At 44.3% G+C, this 17,875-nt stretch overlaps 1 protein-coding gene and 1 long non-coding RNA gene across 7 annotated transcripts in view; one reads left to right on the top strand and one right to left on the bottom strand.

Moving 5' to 3' along the window:
* LYN (LYN proto-oncogene, Src family tyrosine kinase) overlaps positions 1-8,172 on the top strand; it is a 118,202-nt gene extending 110,030 nt beyond the window's left edge. For all 6 annotated transcript variants that reach the window (XM_082719204.1, XM_082719201.1, XM_082719205.1 and 3 more), the window contains exon 13: positions 6,686-8,172. In XM_082719204.1, coding sequence (XP_082575330.1) covers positions 6,686-6,888 — 203 coding nt within the window. In that variant the 3' untranslated portion in view covers positions 6,889-8,172. The remainder of the gene's footprint in view (positions 1-6,685) is intronic.
* LOC309858901 lies at positions 2,712-4,405 on the bottom strand. Its single transcript, XR_014308424.1, has 2 exons — positions 4,167-4,405; positions 2,712-3,217 (listed from the first exon to the last, which is right to left on the bottom strand). It is a non-coding gene; the product is annotated as an uncharacterized lncRNA (long non-coding RNA).
* Positions 8,173-17,875: the final 9,703 nt, after the last annotated feature.

Genomic DNA, 17,875 nt, shown 5'->3' with positions numbered 1-17,875 from the left:
GCCTACTTGTGATCTCTGTCTGTGTCAAATAAATAAATAAAATCTCTTTAAAAAAAAAACTAATGATGTACTGTATGGTGACTAAAATAACATAATAAGTAATACAATCTACTAGCTACCCTGGTAGCTTGTCCTTTAAGATACCATCGGGAGCTCTAGATTGGTGATGTATTCTAGTCATGAGAAAAGCCTCTAGCATTAGGAGATGCAAACAGAACTGAACAATCCTACTTACATAAATATCAAAGGATTCGATTCACAGGTACCACAGAAATTGGTGAATGATGCCAACACAGGCTATGTCCATCAGTTAGAAAGCCACAAGTGGGAGAGACCCCACTGATGATTGAGTTATCTGGGCATATTTTCTTTACCCAGAAGAGTGCTGGATTTGTTAAGTTTTTTTTTTTTTAAGTGGTTTAGAAACCATATGCCTAGCTTTGCAAAATAATGGAAATAAGAGAGAGGAGGGGACAAAACAAAGAGGAAATAAGGAAAGCAAATATAAAGTGAACATTCCTTTTTTAAAGGAAATAAAAGACTAAAAGATGAAATATGCCAAGATGTTACTATCCTTGGGCAATAAAATGATAGGTTTTATTAATTTTCTTTTTGATAAGCTTCTGAAGTTTCCAGTTTTTTTTTCTAATTTTTAAAAAATTATGTCTTTATTAAATATTTCAGTTCATCTTTAAGTAATATACATGCTTCAAAAAAATCAGGTAGTATGAAATGACTTTTCTTTTTTAAAGATTTTATTTATTTGTCAGAGAGATAGAGGGAGAGAGAGCAAGCACAGGCAGACAGAATGGCAGGCAGAGACAGAGGGAGAAGCAGGCTCCCTGCCGAGCAAGGAGCCCGATGTGGGACTCAATCCCAGGATGCTGGGATCATGACCTGAGCCGAAGGCAGCTGCTTAACCAACTGAGCCACCCAGGCGTCCCACAAAATGACTTTTGATGAAAAATTGCCTCCCTGGCTTCATGCTCCTCAAAGGCATTTACTTTCAGGAATTTTAGTTATTTGTTTTAACATTTGTTGCTCAGAATTCAAAACATTATACTATTATCTCTTAAGTCAAAAATTTTCCCATTTTACGTATCATTAAGAGTATGATACCATGGTTCTAATTCAAGAGATACAAAGAAATGTATGGTGGAAGTGGTGTGCCTTTTATTCCTCATCTCCAGTCACCCCTCCTCCCCTTGCCCCCATTGGAACCATTATTATCATTGGAACCATTATTATTTATGGCGAATTGAACAGAAATATTCTAGAAATATCCATGGAGGCACAATTAGACTTATACCAAATACACATGTTGGCTGGTTGCCAAAACTGCTATCTCCAATGGAGAGCAAACTTCTGGGAATAAGAGAGTAAAATACACAATTTTGTCAGTGAAAGTTACCTGTCAAAATCCTAGTAGTCAAATACTAAATATGGGACAGTAGAGGGTAGGAGTGTCATTTCCCATTTGCAGTCCTCTGTGTTGAAAGAGATTAGTCAGACAGGTACATCTAATATCCTGAGCTTCTGTGCACACCAAATGTAATTCAGGAGAAGTCTTTTTCTTAACACATTTTTAAGAAAGAGGCCTGTACCTATCAATCATAATTTTGGCAAATGCCCCAAACCCTTTGTTTTCAACTACTGTTAGTCCATTTCAGTAATTTTCTGTTGAGTTTTAAAATCTTTAGTTTCCCCCCACCCAGGCTCAAAACTATGAGGAATCCTATTCTTAAGGCTTCTCTTGTTCTCATTGATAAGTGAGCACAGAATGAGTAAAGACAGTTCATCATGGTTCCTGCTGTACTTGACTTCGGAGTTGGTCCTCATGAAAATTTGAGGCATCAAAGTTAGTATTCTACTTCTAATTCATACTTGGGACTTCGCCCAAATAGGACTTTTTCTTGAGAGACTCACGACCTAGATAGAATTAAATTGCTAAGTAGGTATCATTATCAGTTTTGCTTATGTTGTGAATACTAGTACACCAACCTTTCGCCTAGAATTTTAAACAAATTCCTGCCCTGGATCTGGCTTCTTGTGCAGCTGGGCCAAAGCAGATGGCTTCTGAATCCTGTGCTGTGTCTCGGATCCTGTTTCTTCTGTGGAAGAACTCAGCATCTCTCTTTATGACTGAACTTTCACTGGTTGTTGTTATGTTAGGCTGGGGACTTGTTTTGTCCCTTCTATTTGGAAACCTGTAGCCATGAATTCTGGGAAGTTTGAAAATATCCTCTTCTCCATTTTCTGTTCTCTGAGTTCCATGCTGGAAGGTGGAAGCCGCTCTGAGTCTCCTGTCAGCTCTTCTGTTTCTCTCACTCTGCCCTCAGCACTGCTCGAAGGCTTATCTCCTCACCCTTCCTTTGATGAGATGTTTTATGGGAATGAGGGTCTGTGGTGGTCCCTGGCATCCTTGTTAGCACCCTCCTGGGTCAGCGTTTCCAGGTCCTGCCTGTGGGGGACGAGCCTGGCTGTCAGCATTCTGGAGGTGCACTAGGGAGGGGGCGTCAGTGTCTTTAGTTGTTGTCATTGTATTTTTTTTATTGTAAAATATACACAGAGTAAAATGTACCATCACTCAGGTGTATCGTTCAGTAGCAGTAAACATACTCACATTGGCACACAACCATCCTCACCCCTAGTTTCCCCAACTTTCTCATCATCACAACCTTAAACTATAGCCATAAATCAATTACTCCCCATTCCTTTACCCTCCAGCCCCTGGTAACTTCTATTTTATTTTTTGTGTCTGTGAATTTGACAACTCTAGGCAGTTCTTCTGAGTGGAATCATACAGTATTTGTCCTTTTGTGTCTGACTTCTGTCCCTGAAGGTGGTGTCCTCAAGGTTCATTCAGGTTGTGGTGTGTGTTAGAAGGGTCTCATTTTTTCCATGTTCTGCCTTTCTCCATCCCACACTTGACTTTTTTCCATCCCCCACTTGACTCCACCTCCACTGGCATTCCTGAGCGGGGCGGGGAAGGGAGGGTTCTTCTCCTGCAGGTTCCCCAGCATTAACCTGGGGCACCTGCCAGGTGGGTTCTGAGTACAGTCTGTCTGCAGCCACCAACCTCTCCCTTCACTCCATGGTGTGGCTCCATGGGGACCCTTCCCAGGGTGGGGTGAAGCATCCTGCCTGTTGCTGGGGTTCCTCTCTTGATGGCACTTCAGTTTCATGTTCCTCTTCTTGGCTCAACCGGCTTCTACCTCTGCATGACACCAAAGATGGAGTTTAAGTTTTTGTTTTTTGTTTTCGTTGTTTTAGGATGAATTAAAAGCAAGCTATGATAATGTTCATATATGAATTTTCTGAGGAAAATAGAGGGGATCTTTGTGGTTGGGGGTTTGTTTTGCTTTGCTCTTACAGAGAAAAAGGAGGCTTGAAAGTGACAAAATTTTCTGAAGCTTCATGTCTTCTCTGGCTGTTTCTTCCCAGACATGTCTACCATCTTAGTAACACATGTAAATTGGAACCAGAGAACTCAGTCTTCTGTAAATGCTTACTTTGATCACAGGCAGTGCTCAAAACAACATTGAAAAACTCGCCTTTTTGGAAGTACTACAGGGTGGGAGACTATGTCTCATGGCAGCCCCTACTTCTTGCTCTCACACACAAAAAGGCCCCTTGTCTCTAAAGACTTTGTTTCTGGAGCTGCTGGATTCCCATCCAGAGGAGAGTTGCTCACTCTCTATTTCTTTTCTCTTCTCTGCCATACTGCACTTTTCTCCTCCTCCATCACCAACTTCTAGTCTCTGCTAATTCCTATCCTCTCCAGATACCACTTCCTGCCCCCACCCACCTCCCTCTTCTGGGGTATCTCCCCCACTGGGCTGTGAGCCATTTGTGGACAACGCTCAGTCTTAATCGTCTTTGTATCTGTCAGAGCTTAGTGTTAGCCTGTGTCCCAGGGTAAGCGCTCAGGAAATGCTTGTGGAGAGAATGGGGGCTGGAATATGAAACTGCTTGCTTTTCCGATTATGGGCCAGTGGGTGTTTGCTTTCTTTAATCTAGCAACAGAGCAATGACCAAGTATCAAGTTTAATCTTAGGGTTTGGTTGAGGTCTCCCTCCCCTTCTCTTTCTTTCTTCCATAAGACTTGTCACTTAATAGCCTTATTTACTCAGGCATTCAGATTTCTTTCTTATTAGTCCTCTTACCAAGTCAGATTCCCCCAGACAGGATGGAGCACACCTGGCCTTTATCTGCACCGTGGAGAGTCCTGCAGAGTTGGGAAAACATATGAGAATGAGGAAGGAGAAATCTGCAGTGGGATAAGGCCGGGGTGGGGCTAGAAAAATCATCTCAGCTGGGGGTTCTCCAGGCAGAAAGTGAAAGAGATATTCCAGAAGGTGGCCATCAGGCTGCCGTTTTCTGTCATCTTGAATGTTAGTTCTTCTCCCAGTGCCCATGTAAAAGCATATAGAGGGATTTCACTTGACATTTATCCAAGTGAGCAGGGTTCGTGGCAAGAGCCAGAAATATGCTAAAACCACATACTTTCTGGAGACTGGAACCCCAAATGAAGAAAGGGCTGCAAATCAGTCTCTTGGCTTCAAGCAATGAGAATAAATTGAAGTCTTTTCATTAGAACATTCCAGTTACACAAATGTCTAAAGATTGTGGTTCGGAAGACTTCAGCAACATTAATTCACCATGTAAACAACTTTCAAGAGATCTCCGCATTTATCAAGTGTGCTTGGAACTTTCCATTTCAAAAAAGAAGGACTCTTCCAAGACAGAAGTAATCAGGTCTTCTTTCAAGGGTTTAAATCTAGGCAGGGCCTTCAGTCACTGTTCTTAGAAAAAGAGAGCTTAGTTTAAGGGCAGAGGAGTTCAAAGGTCACTGATCATGCCCCATGGTTAAGAAATAAACAGAAACCCACTCCACAAATAGAATAAAAGTTTCACAAAATCTCCCTAACTCTCACTATGTGCGATGCATTCTGGTCTTTGCTATTTCATTTTGTTTTGATTTATTTTTAAGAATACTTGTAGCTGCCTAAAAAATCAATTTGTTGATCTCAAATGGGTGGTGACCCACAATTTGAGAAACACAGATTAGAGGATAAATTCAAAAGAAGGCTCTGTTTCAAATCTAGTCAAATAGCTCTTTTAGAATCTTCCCAGTGACCACCAGTGGTAAAAATCTATGGCTGTGGAATGGAAATTGATTGTGATAAATGGAATTCTCCATGTGCCAGGCATCAGACATATTCTGCCTGAAAATACGCTGCATGTAATACCTTTTTCCCTACAGAACGAGGTATCCACAAAACACACAAAACCTGTAGATGTGGATAGGTCCTGCTGAACCACTAAATGAGCATATTCCTCTGTCCCATTTTCATCATGGAGGAAAATGATCTTTTTTTCCCTTAAACCTGTTCTTGATATCAAAGGTGGACATTTCAGCTTCTGAACTACCCTGAGTCATTTGACCATATTAAAAGCTGCCCTTCATTACCAGTCCTCTTGTAGAGCTCAGTAAGAATAATGAACACCCCACTTCCCTCACTGGGTGCTGAGAACATGCATATCCAAAATCAGTGTGAGCTCTGACTCTGGCCTGTATTGAAGACTTTGTAAGGGACAATTTAATGATTGGGACATAATCCATTGGACTAGCTGATTTAAAGATTTTGACTTCTTCTAGTAAACTTACAGGGAGAAGCTGATTTAAAAATATATATATATTGGTATGAGATAACATATATGAAGATGATTTTTTGGTATATGTATTGCAGGTAGAAGCTGGAAACAATACTACAAAAGGAATTGAGACTGAGGATTAGGATTGGGTTTGAGTAGTTCATTTAAGAGTCAGTCAAGTCCATTCTGCCTCTGCCATTACGAACTTGCTCTGTCTTCTACTTCCCATTTGGCCTCTTCTCACTCAGACAAACAATACTGTCTTGATCCCCTTCATACTAAAATTTACATTATTTAGTTGCTCACAGATGTCTCCTTAGCCTCCGTATCCATTTGTGAGGGCTGTCATAACAAAATACCACAGACTGAAAAGTTCAAATTAATTTTCTCAGTTTTGGAGGCCAGACATCTGCAACAAGGTGTTGGCAAGTTTGGCTTTTCCTGAGGCTCCTTGTTGGCCTATAGATGGCCACCTTCTGTCTGTGTCTTCACACGGGCATTTCCTTGGTGCCCACACAATGCCCACACATCCCAGGTCTCTGTGTCCTAATCTCTTCTTCTATGGGCATCCGTCAGATTGGGTTAAGGTTCACCCTCAAGGCCTCATTTTAACTTGATTACCTCTTTAAAAACCCTATCTCTACAGGCAGTCATGCTCCAAGGCTGAGGACTGAGGAGTTCACGGTTCCGAGGACTCCAACATATGAATTTATGGGGGGCGGGGCACAATTCAGCCCATAACCACCTCTAAAGCTTGCTTCAAGAATGGATGCCAGATGGGGTGTCTGGGTGGCTCAGTTGGTTAAGCGTCTGCTGTCAGCTTTGGCCCTGATCTCAGGGTCCTGGGATTGAGTCCCTCATCAGGGAGTCTGCTTCTCCTTCTGTGCTCACTCTCACTCTCTCTCTCTCAAATAAGTAAAATTAAAAAAAAAAAAAAAAAGAATTGGGGATGTGAGGATCAGAAAGCCCACTGCAGCGCTCTGACCCTGGGTCAGATTTCTCAATGGTACATTTTCTTTTGCTTTAGGGAGAACTAATGCCGATGTGATGACCGCCCTGTCCCAGGGCTACAGGATGCCCCGCATGGAGAACTGCCCAGACGAGCTCTATGACATCATGAAAATGTGCTGGAAGGAAAAGGCAGAAGAGAGGCCAACATTCGATTACTTGCAGAGTGTCCTGGATGATTTCTACACCGCCACGGAAGGGCAGTATCAGCAGCAGCCTTAAAGCACAGGAAGACTCAAGGCCGTTCACTGGGACAGCTGCCTCCTACAAAAAGAAAACGGGACAATCCCTGTTTGCGCTAGGATCTCACGCACTAGGACCATCCACCGTCCCTGCTTCCTGAAAGTGAGGCTAGGTTACTCAGGAAGGACACTCTCCACATGGAAGAAAAGTATTCTCGTTCTCATTGGCTGATGCCCACTGATTGCCACTTGGACCCGTCCCAGCTGGCAATCTTGGTTTTCTCGACCAACATCTGCAGACAGCCTTCTGAGAAGAAAACACTTGTTCTGTCCAGAATGCACCCACTCTGGCCTCTTGTTTACAGCTCGATATGTGACTCCAAGGTTCAGAGGCCATTGCAGTGAATCTCAAATAGTAACAGACTTAAACTCATTTATAAAAGTAAAATAACCAGATGCAAATCATGACCCTTCTTTGCATTTTCTCTATGCTTTGGCTTATCTGTTAAAAAAAAAATTACTAATCCAATCTGTTACATTTTGCAGGTGAAGTCTGAACCTTAAAATGGTCTCTCTGAAATTTCGATGAGATCCCCTTCCCCTGAAATCTGAGACTGTTAAACATTTTCCTTCCATGGAGACTGCTCAGGACCCCCACACATGAAGCAGAACAGCCACAATGCTCTTTCTGGTCTGTCCCTGTAGAAATGTCCCTTGTGAGCATGCAGAGCTGCTGTGTGTCCCAGCGTGGACCCTGCCGACCGCCAGGGCTGGCCCAGATCTCTCAGGCCAGGGACCAGGGCCTCGGGAATGGCTCTACCCTAAGAAGGAATATCTTTAACAGTCCACCTTTTCAATTCCACAATTTCTTATATAGACACTTTCTTGACAGTTTACTTTGGGAGAGTAATAAGATTCTAAACTCTGCAGGGCCTCTTGGGTCCTTAAAAATGTAAGAATTTTCTTTATTGCTTCCAATGATTTGAACGTTATTTTAATGATGAAATGTTAATTTTAGTTGTACTTGAGAAAAGTAAAAATGCGATCTTTGGGTCTATTTTTGTGATTCAGCAATCTTTTCTAAATTGTGTAAGGCATGTGAGAGATTATTTATACAAAGATATGAAAGCAGAATAAGTGACTAATGAGGCTGGAAAGAGCCCCCCGTAACACAGGATACGAGAGGTTCTGTTTACTAAAGTTTTCTACTGTAAGTTTTGAATAGAAAATGCTATGTCACCTCATGTTTCACTTACGCTCTTGTGTATATGCCTAATATTTCTATTTTTTTTGATTTTATTTTAATACACCTGGCCCAATAACATCTTGAGCTTTTTCCTTGTGTTTAACATTTTCAGTTATCATCATCATAAAAATGAGTATCATTTGGGGGGAAATAGAAGGGGATTCCATATAGTTACACTGTTTAAAGAACTTGTATAAGTTCTACCTCCATCCTTTGATCAAAAAAAAAAAAAAAGAAAGAAAGAAAAGAAGTGAAAACCAGGAGTTGATAGTCTGAATATCCCTTAATAGAGCCAAATAGGATTTGTTTTCAAATAGGCTTAGCAGGCGTCATTAGGATTTCATTTTATGTGTGTTGCCTAGCTGGGGGTACCTAGAGGAAGGGATAAAATATTCTACTATTCCCTAAATTTTCACCCATTTTCCTGTGCATTTTTTAAAATGCCCTTCCTTAAAATATTCTGAAGTTCTTGATTCACAAATGCCACCTCACGAAGATGGAATATTATCAGCATATGATGTCTGCAAAGCTGCTAACTTGATTCACAATGGTCAGTCTTCTGCACACACCCACCTGCTCACATTTTATTTCAGAATCACGCATATGACCCAGCATGTTATGTGGAGAGAGAGTGTAAAGAATCCCTAAGGCAGAAAGAAATCTCTAGAAAATTAGTAAGTTTATCTTCACCTTGTTTTTCTTCTCTGAATTCTGCTTTCTTTTGCCATTTTAATTCGGCTTTTCCTCTCAAGTCTATGAGACTTTCCTCCGTCACCTTGGGCCTCGTCACTCCCAGGATGTGCTCCAGCCACATCATACCCAAGGGACAGCAAGCTCAGTCTCTTTCCTCATCAGGAGGATTCCAGCATCCTCATGACTGGTGGGCAGAATGAGAGGCTGGGTAGGTGTTTGTGTCACAATAGGGTCTCCAGTGGAGTACAGAATGCTTGATATCGTCACATCCCTGATGGTTATGGGGGAGTTGAAAGGTAGAATGGCTGCTCCTCTACCCTCTCAGACCCTGCCTTTGTGGTTCTGCTGTGAGGTGTTTGTGTCACTACTCGAAAAGCTTTTCCATGGATATACTGTGTGCCCAAGCTTGAGAGTCACTCCCTCACTTTGACCCAACATTGCAAAGTTAACTGCTCAAGGGAAGGCCAGTCCTCTCTTTCCTCAGATGGTTGGGTTGCCACTGGAAGGTGGAAGAATGCAGGAGGAAGGAAAAGGAGAAAAGTTGCCTTTTTCCTTTCTTACAACCATGAAGCTCACTAAATCTGAGGTAAAACTCATAAGCTTGACAAGGTGTCCTCAGTAGGAGGGACACTCCACAGCCCCTCTATGCAGACCTCCCCGGTTTCTGTCAGAATCACGCTGGGAAAGCCCAGGCCTTCTCCTATGGAAGATACTATACTGCAGAAACCTCAATTCCTGTCCCCAAGACGTAAAAGAGGTCAATAGAAGAAGGGACCATATTTATTTACTTACACAGTGGGACAGATTAAGGGCACTGAAATCTAACTATAAACTCTTTTCCAATGTTGCCTGTGATGATGGCTCTCCTTTTATCTTTCCCTTTGCTGGAACTGCCTCATTGGAGAAGTAGCCTCTGGAAAAGCAGTCAGCCCTGAAACACCAGCATCTGGTACTCTGGATGGAAGTAAAGCAGATGCTCCTCCCCTCACTGAGCTCAGGCAACCTTCACCATCATAACGGCAACCCTCCATGAGTCCCTCCATGTCCAAAGACACACAGAGGTGATCACCACACCCACCTCTCCTCTCTGTGTCTTTGTTTTCTGCTTCTGCCTGGTTGAATGGAGGTTCCAGTTCTCTATTAACTACATTTTGACTACCTGAAGTTCCTAGGTTAAGGGAAGAGCCTTGCCATTTTTCCTGATGGAACTGGTGGTTATAAATACATAAAGCCAACTATACACCCACCGTTTGCTCAGTGCTCTTTTGCACTTCCGCACTTTATAAAACAACCTGTAGGGGTGCCAGGTGGCTCAGTGGGTTAAGCATCTGCCTTCCCCTCAGGTCATGATCTCAAGATCCTGGGGTCGAGTCCCTCATCAGGCTCTCTGCTCAGCAGGGAGCCTGCTTCCCCCTCCCTCTCTGCCTGCCTCTCTGCCTACTTGTGATCTCTCTCTCTCTGTCAAAAAAAAAAAAAAAAAAAAAAAAGTCTTAAAAAAACCTGAAACACATCACAACCCTTGAAGGTATGAACAGTGCTACAATTATTTCATGGCTGAAAAATCAAGTCATGCAAGAATTCAACTCACCACTCACACGTTTTAAAAAAGACAATGTATAGGGCCCCCTGGGTGGCTTAATCGGTTCAGCATCTCCTTTCAGCTCAAGTCATGACCCCAGAATCCTGGGATCAAGCCCCACCTTGGGCTCCCTGCTCAGTGGTGAGTCTGCTTCTCCCTCTCTCTTTGCCCCGCTTGTGTGCTCTTGCACTCTCTCTCTCCCTCTCTCTCACTCTGTCAAATAATTTAAAAATAAAAAATAAAAAGACAATTAATAAAGACTATATCTTTTTTCCTCTTTTTTTTTTTTCTTTTTTTTTTTTTTTTAAGTAATCTCTGTGCCCAGTATGGAGCTCAAACTCATGACCCTGAGATCAAGATTGCATGCTATACCATCTGAACCAGCCAGGCCCCCTGAGACTACACTTTAGAATAAAAAGGCTTTGATACCATTTACGCTTCATTTTATAACATGAAGTTGTATTAAATGGGTGAACATTTTATTCCAGAAAGTTCTAATGTGACTCATGTATAAGAGGAAAGCCTTCCAATTTAATTTCCTGTGTTTTTATGAATCTAAATACTTCAGGTGGAAGTGAGTGCCAGAAGCGTCACCAGGTTCCCAAGATGGCCTTGACATGATCTTGGGGATTTCACTTACATGTGGAAATAATAGGGGCACTCTTGGTGGCCTCCGTCGCTAGGTCATTGGAAAGATTAGTCAGAAATAATCGGGATTGGCAGTGTTCAATGTTAACACAAGACTTCTCCAATCAAAGGTGGCTTTATTTACAGCACTCCAAGTAGATACCATGTCACAAAACAGAAAAACAATACCCAAATTGTTTTTTTTTTCACACTTATGTAGGGCTTGGACAAAAGTCCTTAATCCCTCATCTGCTACCCTTAAGGTAAGATGTGTTTCTGATTTCAGATTTGATTTTGTTTTTTATTTAAAACGTTAATGCAAAAAAAAAAAAAACACGTTAATGCAGTGGGACACCTGGCTGGCTCAGTCAGTTAAGCATCTGCCTTCAGCACAGATCATGAACCAGGAGTCCTGGGGTTGAGTACCACATTGGGCTCCCTGCTCAGTGGCGAGTCTGCTTCTCTCTCTACCCCTTCCCCCTGCTCAAGATATCTCTCTTTCTCATGCTCTCTCTCTCAATTAAATAAAATCTTTTTTAAAAAGTTTACTGCAATAAACAGATTGAATATTTGGCAGTAAACCTTCGATGAACATTGGAGAAAAAACCTTTCGTCAAATAAAACATTTCTGCAGAAAAATGCCTGAACTCACACTAGGTGGGAAGAATATAGCCTGTAAATAGCTTCAGGTCAAGTTCTGCCATCAAATGATTTCTTAAGAAAATCAAACAACAAAAACAAAAAGAACCAATTTGGTTTTCAGAGTTTGGACTTTGGAATTATAGGTAGGGGATGGTCCTGTACTCCAAGATCTTAAAGAATGTATAAGACCACAGGACCTTTGAGTATCAGTGGTGTGTCCCATTTGGATGGAGGACTTTGGGACTCTGGGTCCTCAGAGCTCATTTCATGCAGCCATGTTTCAAGATGCAGCATAGTTTTGAGTCCCTTTGAAACAACACAGTCATGAAAATAATCTCTGCTCCAATTCACCTCAGGGAGGTCTGACACTTAGCAGTTCCAGTGAGGAAAAATACCTAGTGGTTTTAGTTGACCACAAGAGTTACCAAAGGTGGTGTGGTGGCTAAACTAGTTAAGCAGTGCAGGAGTGAGTTCTGTTAGGAGCTCACAAAGGGCTCCAACAACAACAAAAGAAGAAAGATGTTCTTTCTTCATCACACACAACTGAGACCATGTGGAAGCATTACATATTCTGAACGCCTCATGGCAAATTCTCAGATCCTCACTGCTCTGGAAAAGTCACTTTGATGTGGGAGAAGGGGTATGTGTGAAAGAACTGGGAGCATGTCAAGTGTGGAAGTCTTTGGGCAGTCGGGGGAGGGGAAGCCACAGCACAGATGTTTTGATGGGAGAGAAAAATGGAATCATTTTAAAACATTTGCTCTGTCCAAGAATTATATTTTGAATCCTACTTTGTAAGACATTCTGAAAGGGGCTCATCACTCCTCATCTCTTTTTTGTCAACATACTTCACTTTAAATAAGGTGTTCTGTGGGTTAATAGTAGTCATTCAATATAGCGCTTTACGGAACACTTCCCTGAGGACAGAGAAGGTAGTAGACGTGCAAGGACACAGACTGTTAGTCTCAGATTGGCTGCTTTAAGGGGGCAAGTACAGGGATGATACAAGGAGTGCAAGAAAACCATCATAAGGGGGAAAAATAGGTTCAGAATAGGAAGAGGATCATTCTGAGGAGAGATGGCAAAGCTGGTTACAGGAAAAGGCATGGAGGTAAAGAAAAGAAGCCTCCGAGAGGGGCTTTGTGGGGAGTGCTGCAGGGTGCTAGCGGGTGGAAAGGAGTCTGCAGCGAGAAGTTTCAGAAAGAGGGTGCAGCAAGGCTAGAGCAGCGTGGGAAGCAGCGAAGGACAGAGCCCCCCGACTGGGAACAGTAGGGAGCTGATACTCAAACCTGAGATTGTGTCAGAGTCGCCCGGAAGGGTCCCCATAACAGATCACTGCCCTCCGCCCTGGGTTTCTGATTCTGGGGTCTACGTAGGTCCGGGGAAGGACCCAAGAACAGCAGCTGTTCTACCTGGGTCTGGACCACTCTTTGAGTCCCACTGGAAATGCAGGTTCTCAGCTGCTGGGTAACCTGATGAATCAGGATGAGGCCACAATGTGGAGAACATACGGAATCCCAGGTGAGGGGTATGGCTTTTATTTGAGCATGCTTGTGGCTGCCCTACACATTTGGGGGAGCCTCACGGGAGGCAGAGCAGCACGGAGCCGGTGGCCCAGAGACTGCGGAACCACATTGCCTGGCTTCCTAGCCCAGCTCTGTTTATTGTGTAGGGTTGTTATGGGGAATAAATGATATAATATTTCTTGATGAATGAGGCACCGAGTCAGGCTGATATGTTTGTGAAAATACAATATGAGATCAAGATGGTTGGTGATCAAGACGTTAAATAAAGGGGCGCCTGGGTGGCTCAGTCGGTTAAGCGTCTGCCTTTAGCTCAGGTCATGATCCCTGAGTCCCGGGATCGAGTCCCACGTCTTCATCAGGCTCCCTGCTCTGCAGGGAGTCTGCTTGTCCCTCTCCCTCTACGCCTCCCCCGCACTCCTGTTCTCTCTTACTTGCTCTGCTCTCTCTCTCAAATAAATAATAATTTTTTTTAAAAGATGTTAAATAAAATGCAATGTCAGAAAAGCAGAGCATGAAATCCGGTGGGGGTCGGGTGGATGGGAAACCAACGAGGAGGCTGGGATGGCTGTCCCAGTGGTGGGGAATAAAGCTCGCTGGCTGTGACTGGTGTGCTTTGGAAGACAATGAAGATGCAGACCCTCTGAGGGCCTTGCCTGGCACCCCGAGACTGGGTTTCTGATGTGGAATGGGGTCCAGAGATCTGTTCATGTGTCTCTTGTTTTTTAACAACCTCCCTCACCTGTGAGATCTGATTTCAGTATTCAAATTATAACCTTGATCAACTCAAGTAGGGAGTTGGATTTTGGAGGTGGTAACCGTTACGGGTCGAATTGTGTCTGTCCAAACTGGTATGTCGAAGTCCTGACTTCCAGTACCTCAGAACCCGACCTGATTCAAAAATAGGGTTGTTACAGACATAGTTAGTCAAGCCAAGAGGGCTTTATTGGTAGGTCCTTAAATCAATAGAATAGCCATCCTTGTAAAAAGAACATCCCGGGAAGAAATAGATCACACATAGAGGGAGGATTATGTCAGCAGCCTGGGGGAGAAGACCATCCAGAAGCCCAGGAGGCCTGGAACAGCTCCTCCCCTCACACTGTCTGAAGGAACCCACCTGCCAACACCTTAATCTCGGAATTCTGACCCCCAGCACTGGGAGGTGATACACTTCTCTTGTCGAAACCCTGTCTGTGGCACCTTGTTATCACAACCCTAGAAAATTAATGTATCAGTCTTGTGAAGTTGTAAGAGTGGCCGATAAAAGGGAAAACTGTGGAAAACACAAATAGGGAGAATCTGCAGTCAGGGAGAGGAGAGCTGGGCCAGCAAACCAGACGAAGAAGTGTCTGCAGGCAAGAGGTAGAGCTAACCTGGTATGTCATCCAGAGTCCAGAAACCCAGCAGCAGTGTGTTTCAAAATGTAGGTTTTTTACTTAGTGTACTCTAGTGTAGTGAGGCCAACAGATGAAGAGACAATTGCCATTGAATAGATAGTTGGGGTGGGGGGCTCAGTCGGTTGAGCGTCGACTCTGGGTTTCTGCTCAGGGATGTGAGATCGAGCCCCCTGTCGGGCTCCACATTCAGTGCAGAATGTGCTTGAGATTCTTCCCCTCTGCGCCTCCCCCAACTCACACATTCTCACGCTCTCGTTCTCTCTCTCAAATAAATAAATATGTCTTTTTTTTTTTAAATGGAGGAAGATTAAGAAAAAGAAAAAAAAACAGGGCAGAGCAGGTAGGTCTTTTGTCTCAACAAGAGCAGAAGCTCCCTGAGTGCAAGACTCGTGCCCCACTGGTACCCCATCCCGAGTGCCCAGAAGAGCCCTTTTAAACTCCAGCTGCATCTGGAAAGTGGTGGGGGAGAAAGGATTGCAAAGAGTTAGAGAGAAGGGGGTGAAAGGATGTTCCCCATGAGCTAACAGGGACGGAGACAGAGGGCAAAGTGGCTGGGCATGTGGTGGGGGCCCAGCTCATGGCTTGGTTAATCCAGCTGAAGAGGCAGCAGTGCAATGTCCTGGCTGATGCAAGTGAGCGGTGAAGACAGTAAGCAGGGTTCAGAAGAGCTGAGGTGAGTGCAAAGGAGAGGGCCGAGAGGATGTCCTGCCCTACAGAGCCGCCATGCATCCTGGAGAAGGCCCCGCAGTGTTCTGAGCCACCTGCCTCTCGGAGCCTGGCTGCTGTGCTCTGCTCCACCTCCGGGACAGAGCTCCTGCTCCAGCCCAAGGGATGCTTCTGGTCTAAAGAATGCAAAGCAACTGAGGACTGTTGTTAAAGCTGTATGCATGAGTCTGCGAGAGCTGCCATCACAAAACACCACCAACTGGGGGCTTGAGCAACAGAAATTTATGGCTCACCATTCTGGAAGCTAAACATCCAAGATCAAGGTGTTGGTAGGCCTGGTTCCTTCTGAGGCCCCTCTCCTTGGCTTGCAGATGCCCACCTTCTGCCTGTGTCCTTAAGCAGTCTTCCCTCTGCATGCGTCTGTGACCTAATCTCCTATTCTTATAAAGATACTAGTTATATTGGAATAGGGCCCACCTCCTGAGCTCATCATACCTTAATTTCTTCGGTAAAGACCTTCTCTCCAATAACACTCCGGTTTTGAGTTACTGGAGTTTATAGTCAATGTACTTTGAAGGGGACACAATTCAACTGCAACACTCAGTCTGTTCGTGGAGAATATGAAGTAAAGAGGTAACCAGATGACATCAAGCTGCATCAAGGGCGGAGAGCAGTTACGATGTCCCTGTTCTCTTATAGAAAGCATCAAAGCCCACGTGCTGCTTCCGGCCCCTTCATGCAGCCTCAGGGCTCTAGACAGGGGCCCCCCTCCCTGGCCCATGCCTTGGCTTGCCCCACCCTAAGACCCTTTGAACCTCCCCAGCCTTAGTTTGTTCAAGTCTCCTGTGCCCAGTGCGGTGCGCAGGGTGGTTAAGTAATCAGGGAAGAAAACTATTTGGAAGTGCCTCCCCGTTTGCAGCAGATGACCCGGGCTGGGAGGTGGGGAAGGCTGCCTTGTGCAGAAACAGACTTCGTGCTGGAAGCTGAGTTTACTGAGACATGAGGTGCAGGGTGTGGTTTCCAAATGGCGGCTGGGTGGTGCTTCAAAGGACAGTGGGAGCCAGAGAGTAAAAGGAGAGGCGAGAATTGGAGCATCAGCAGTGAAAAGCTGCTGTGCTTCAATGACTTGTCAGGGCTGCAAAGGAGCGCCCCACCGGGCACTCAGAGCAATGGCCTTGTTGAACCTGTCCCTGGGACCAACTCCCTCCTCTCAACCCCCCCATCCCAAGCTTCTGAAGGCTGCACCAGAGGGGGAATTGCACTGGATGGAGAGCTCTGGAGCAGCAGCAGGCCAGAGTAATCTGATTTTTAGGATGGGAAAACGTGTTGGGCGGTGAGATTGCAGTCGCAGTCCGGGGCCGGCACATGCATACGCGCACAGGCGGTAATCATCATCAGGGGCGATCATCTTCCTCCGCATCTTTATTCCAAGGGACATGTACGTGTGCCAAGCTTTGATTTTTTTAAACATAAAATTATTTCAAAGACAGAATGCTTTCCTATTATTACTTGCCAGAATCTTCAACTGTTGTGGTATTTTGTTGTCAATGTCATTTTAAATGACGTTTATCCCTAAAGAAACCAGAACTTGCGGATAAGAAATAGGAGTTGATCTCAACTATGGGAAATGTGTAACGATAAGATACCAGCTGTTCACCCATGCATTCCAACCACTAATATTATCGATCACGGGCCATGCTAGGTGCTGGACTAGCTAGAGTGTAGTTCATATTAAAGAACACCTAGACACACACCTCACCCCCATTGCACACACATGCGCGTGCGTGCGCGCACGCACACACACACACACACACACACACACACCCAGAGTGATTCTGTTATCACTTATCTCTCTCAACAGCAGTTTCCCATCTGTCAACAGCTTTAAAAATAGCCAAACCATATTGCAGAGAGCTGCTCAGGCTGTGGGAGGAGATGAAGAAAAGAAGAGAATGAAAAACTTATGAATCAGCTTAAAACTTTCAACTCCAAAGAGTCAGATAAAAAAGAAAGACTTGGGTTGTCTGGATGGCTCAGTGGGTTAAAGCCTCTGCCTTCGGCTCAGGTCATGATCCCAGGGTCCTCGGTACGAGCCCTACATCGGGCTCTCTGCTTCCTCCTCTCTCTCTGCCTGCCTCTCTGCCTACTTGTGATCTCTGTCAAATGGATAAATAAAATCTTTAAAAAAAGAAAGAAAGAAAGACTTTCCGTCTTTATGAATAATGTAACAAAGAGTCTGTTTAAGGAGAGAATTCCCCCATACACAAGCCTCTGGGAGGCGTGCTGTGGATTAGAAAATAACGTTCTCTGTCCAGAAGACTGAACTCGCGGCAAAGGAAGATGTGAGAGCACCTCAGGCTCCTCACAGAGCAGAATTTGAAAATGGTGAAATCCGCACCAGACACATATCCCCAAACCAACATTCAACAATAGGCATGAGGTTTAAAATCTGAGTGTGCAGGGGCATCCGGGTGACTCAGTCAGTGAAGTGTCTTCTCTGGTTTTCAGCTCAGGTCATGATCTCAGGCTTCTGGGATTAAGCCCTTCATTGGGCTCTGCTCTCAGTGGAGAGTCAGCTTGTCCCACTCCCTCTGCTCCTCCCTAGTCTCTCTGTCTCTCTCTCTCAAATAAATAAAAAAGATCTTAAAAAAACA

The sequence above is a fragment of the Mustela nivalis genome (assembly GCF_964662115.1).
Source record: "Mustela nivalis genome assembly, chromosome: 2".
NCBI lineage: Eukaryota > Metazoa > Chordata > Mammalia > Carnivora > Mustelidae > Mustela > Mustela nivalis.
This window is presented reverse-complemented; position numbering and strand designations above follow the sequence as displayed.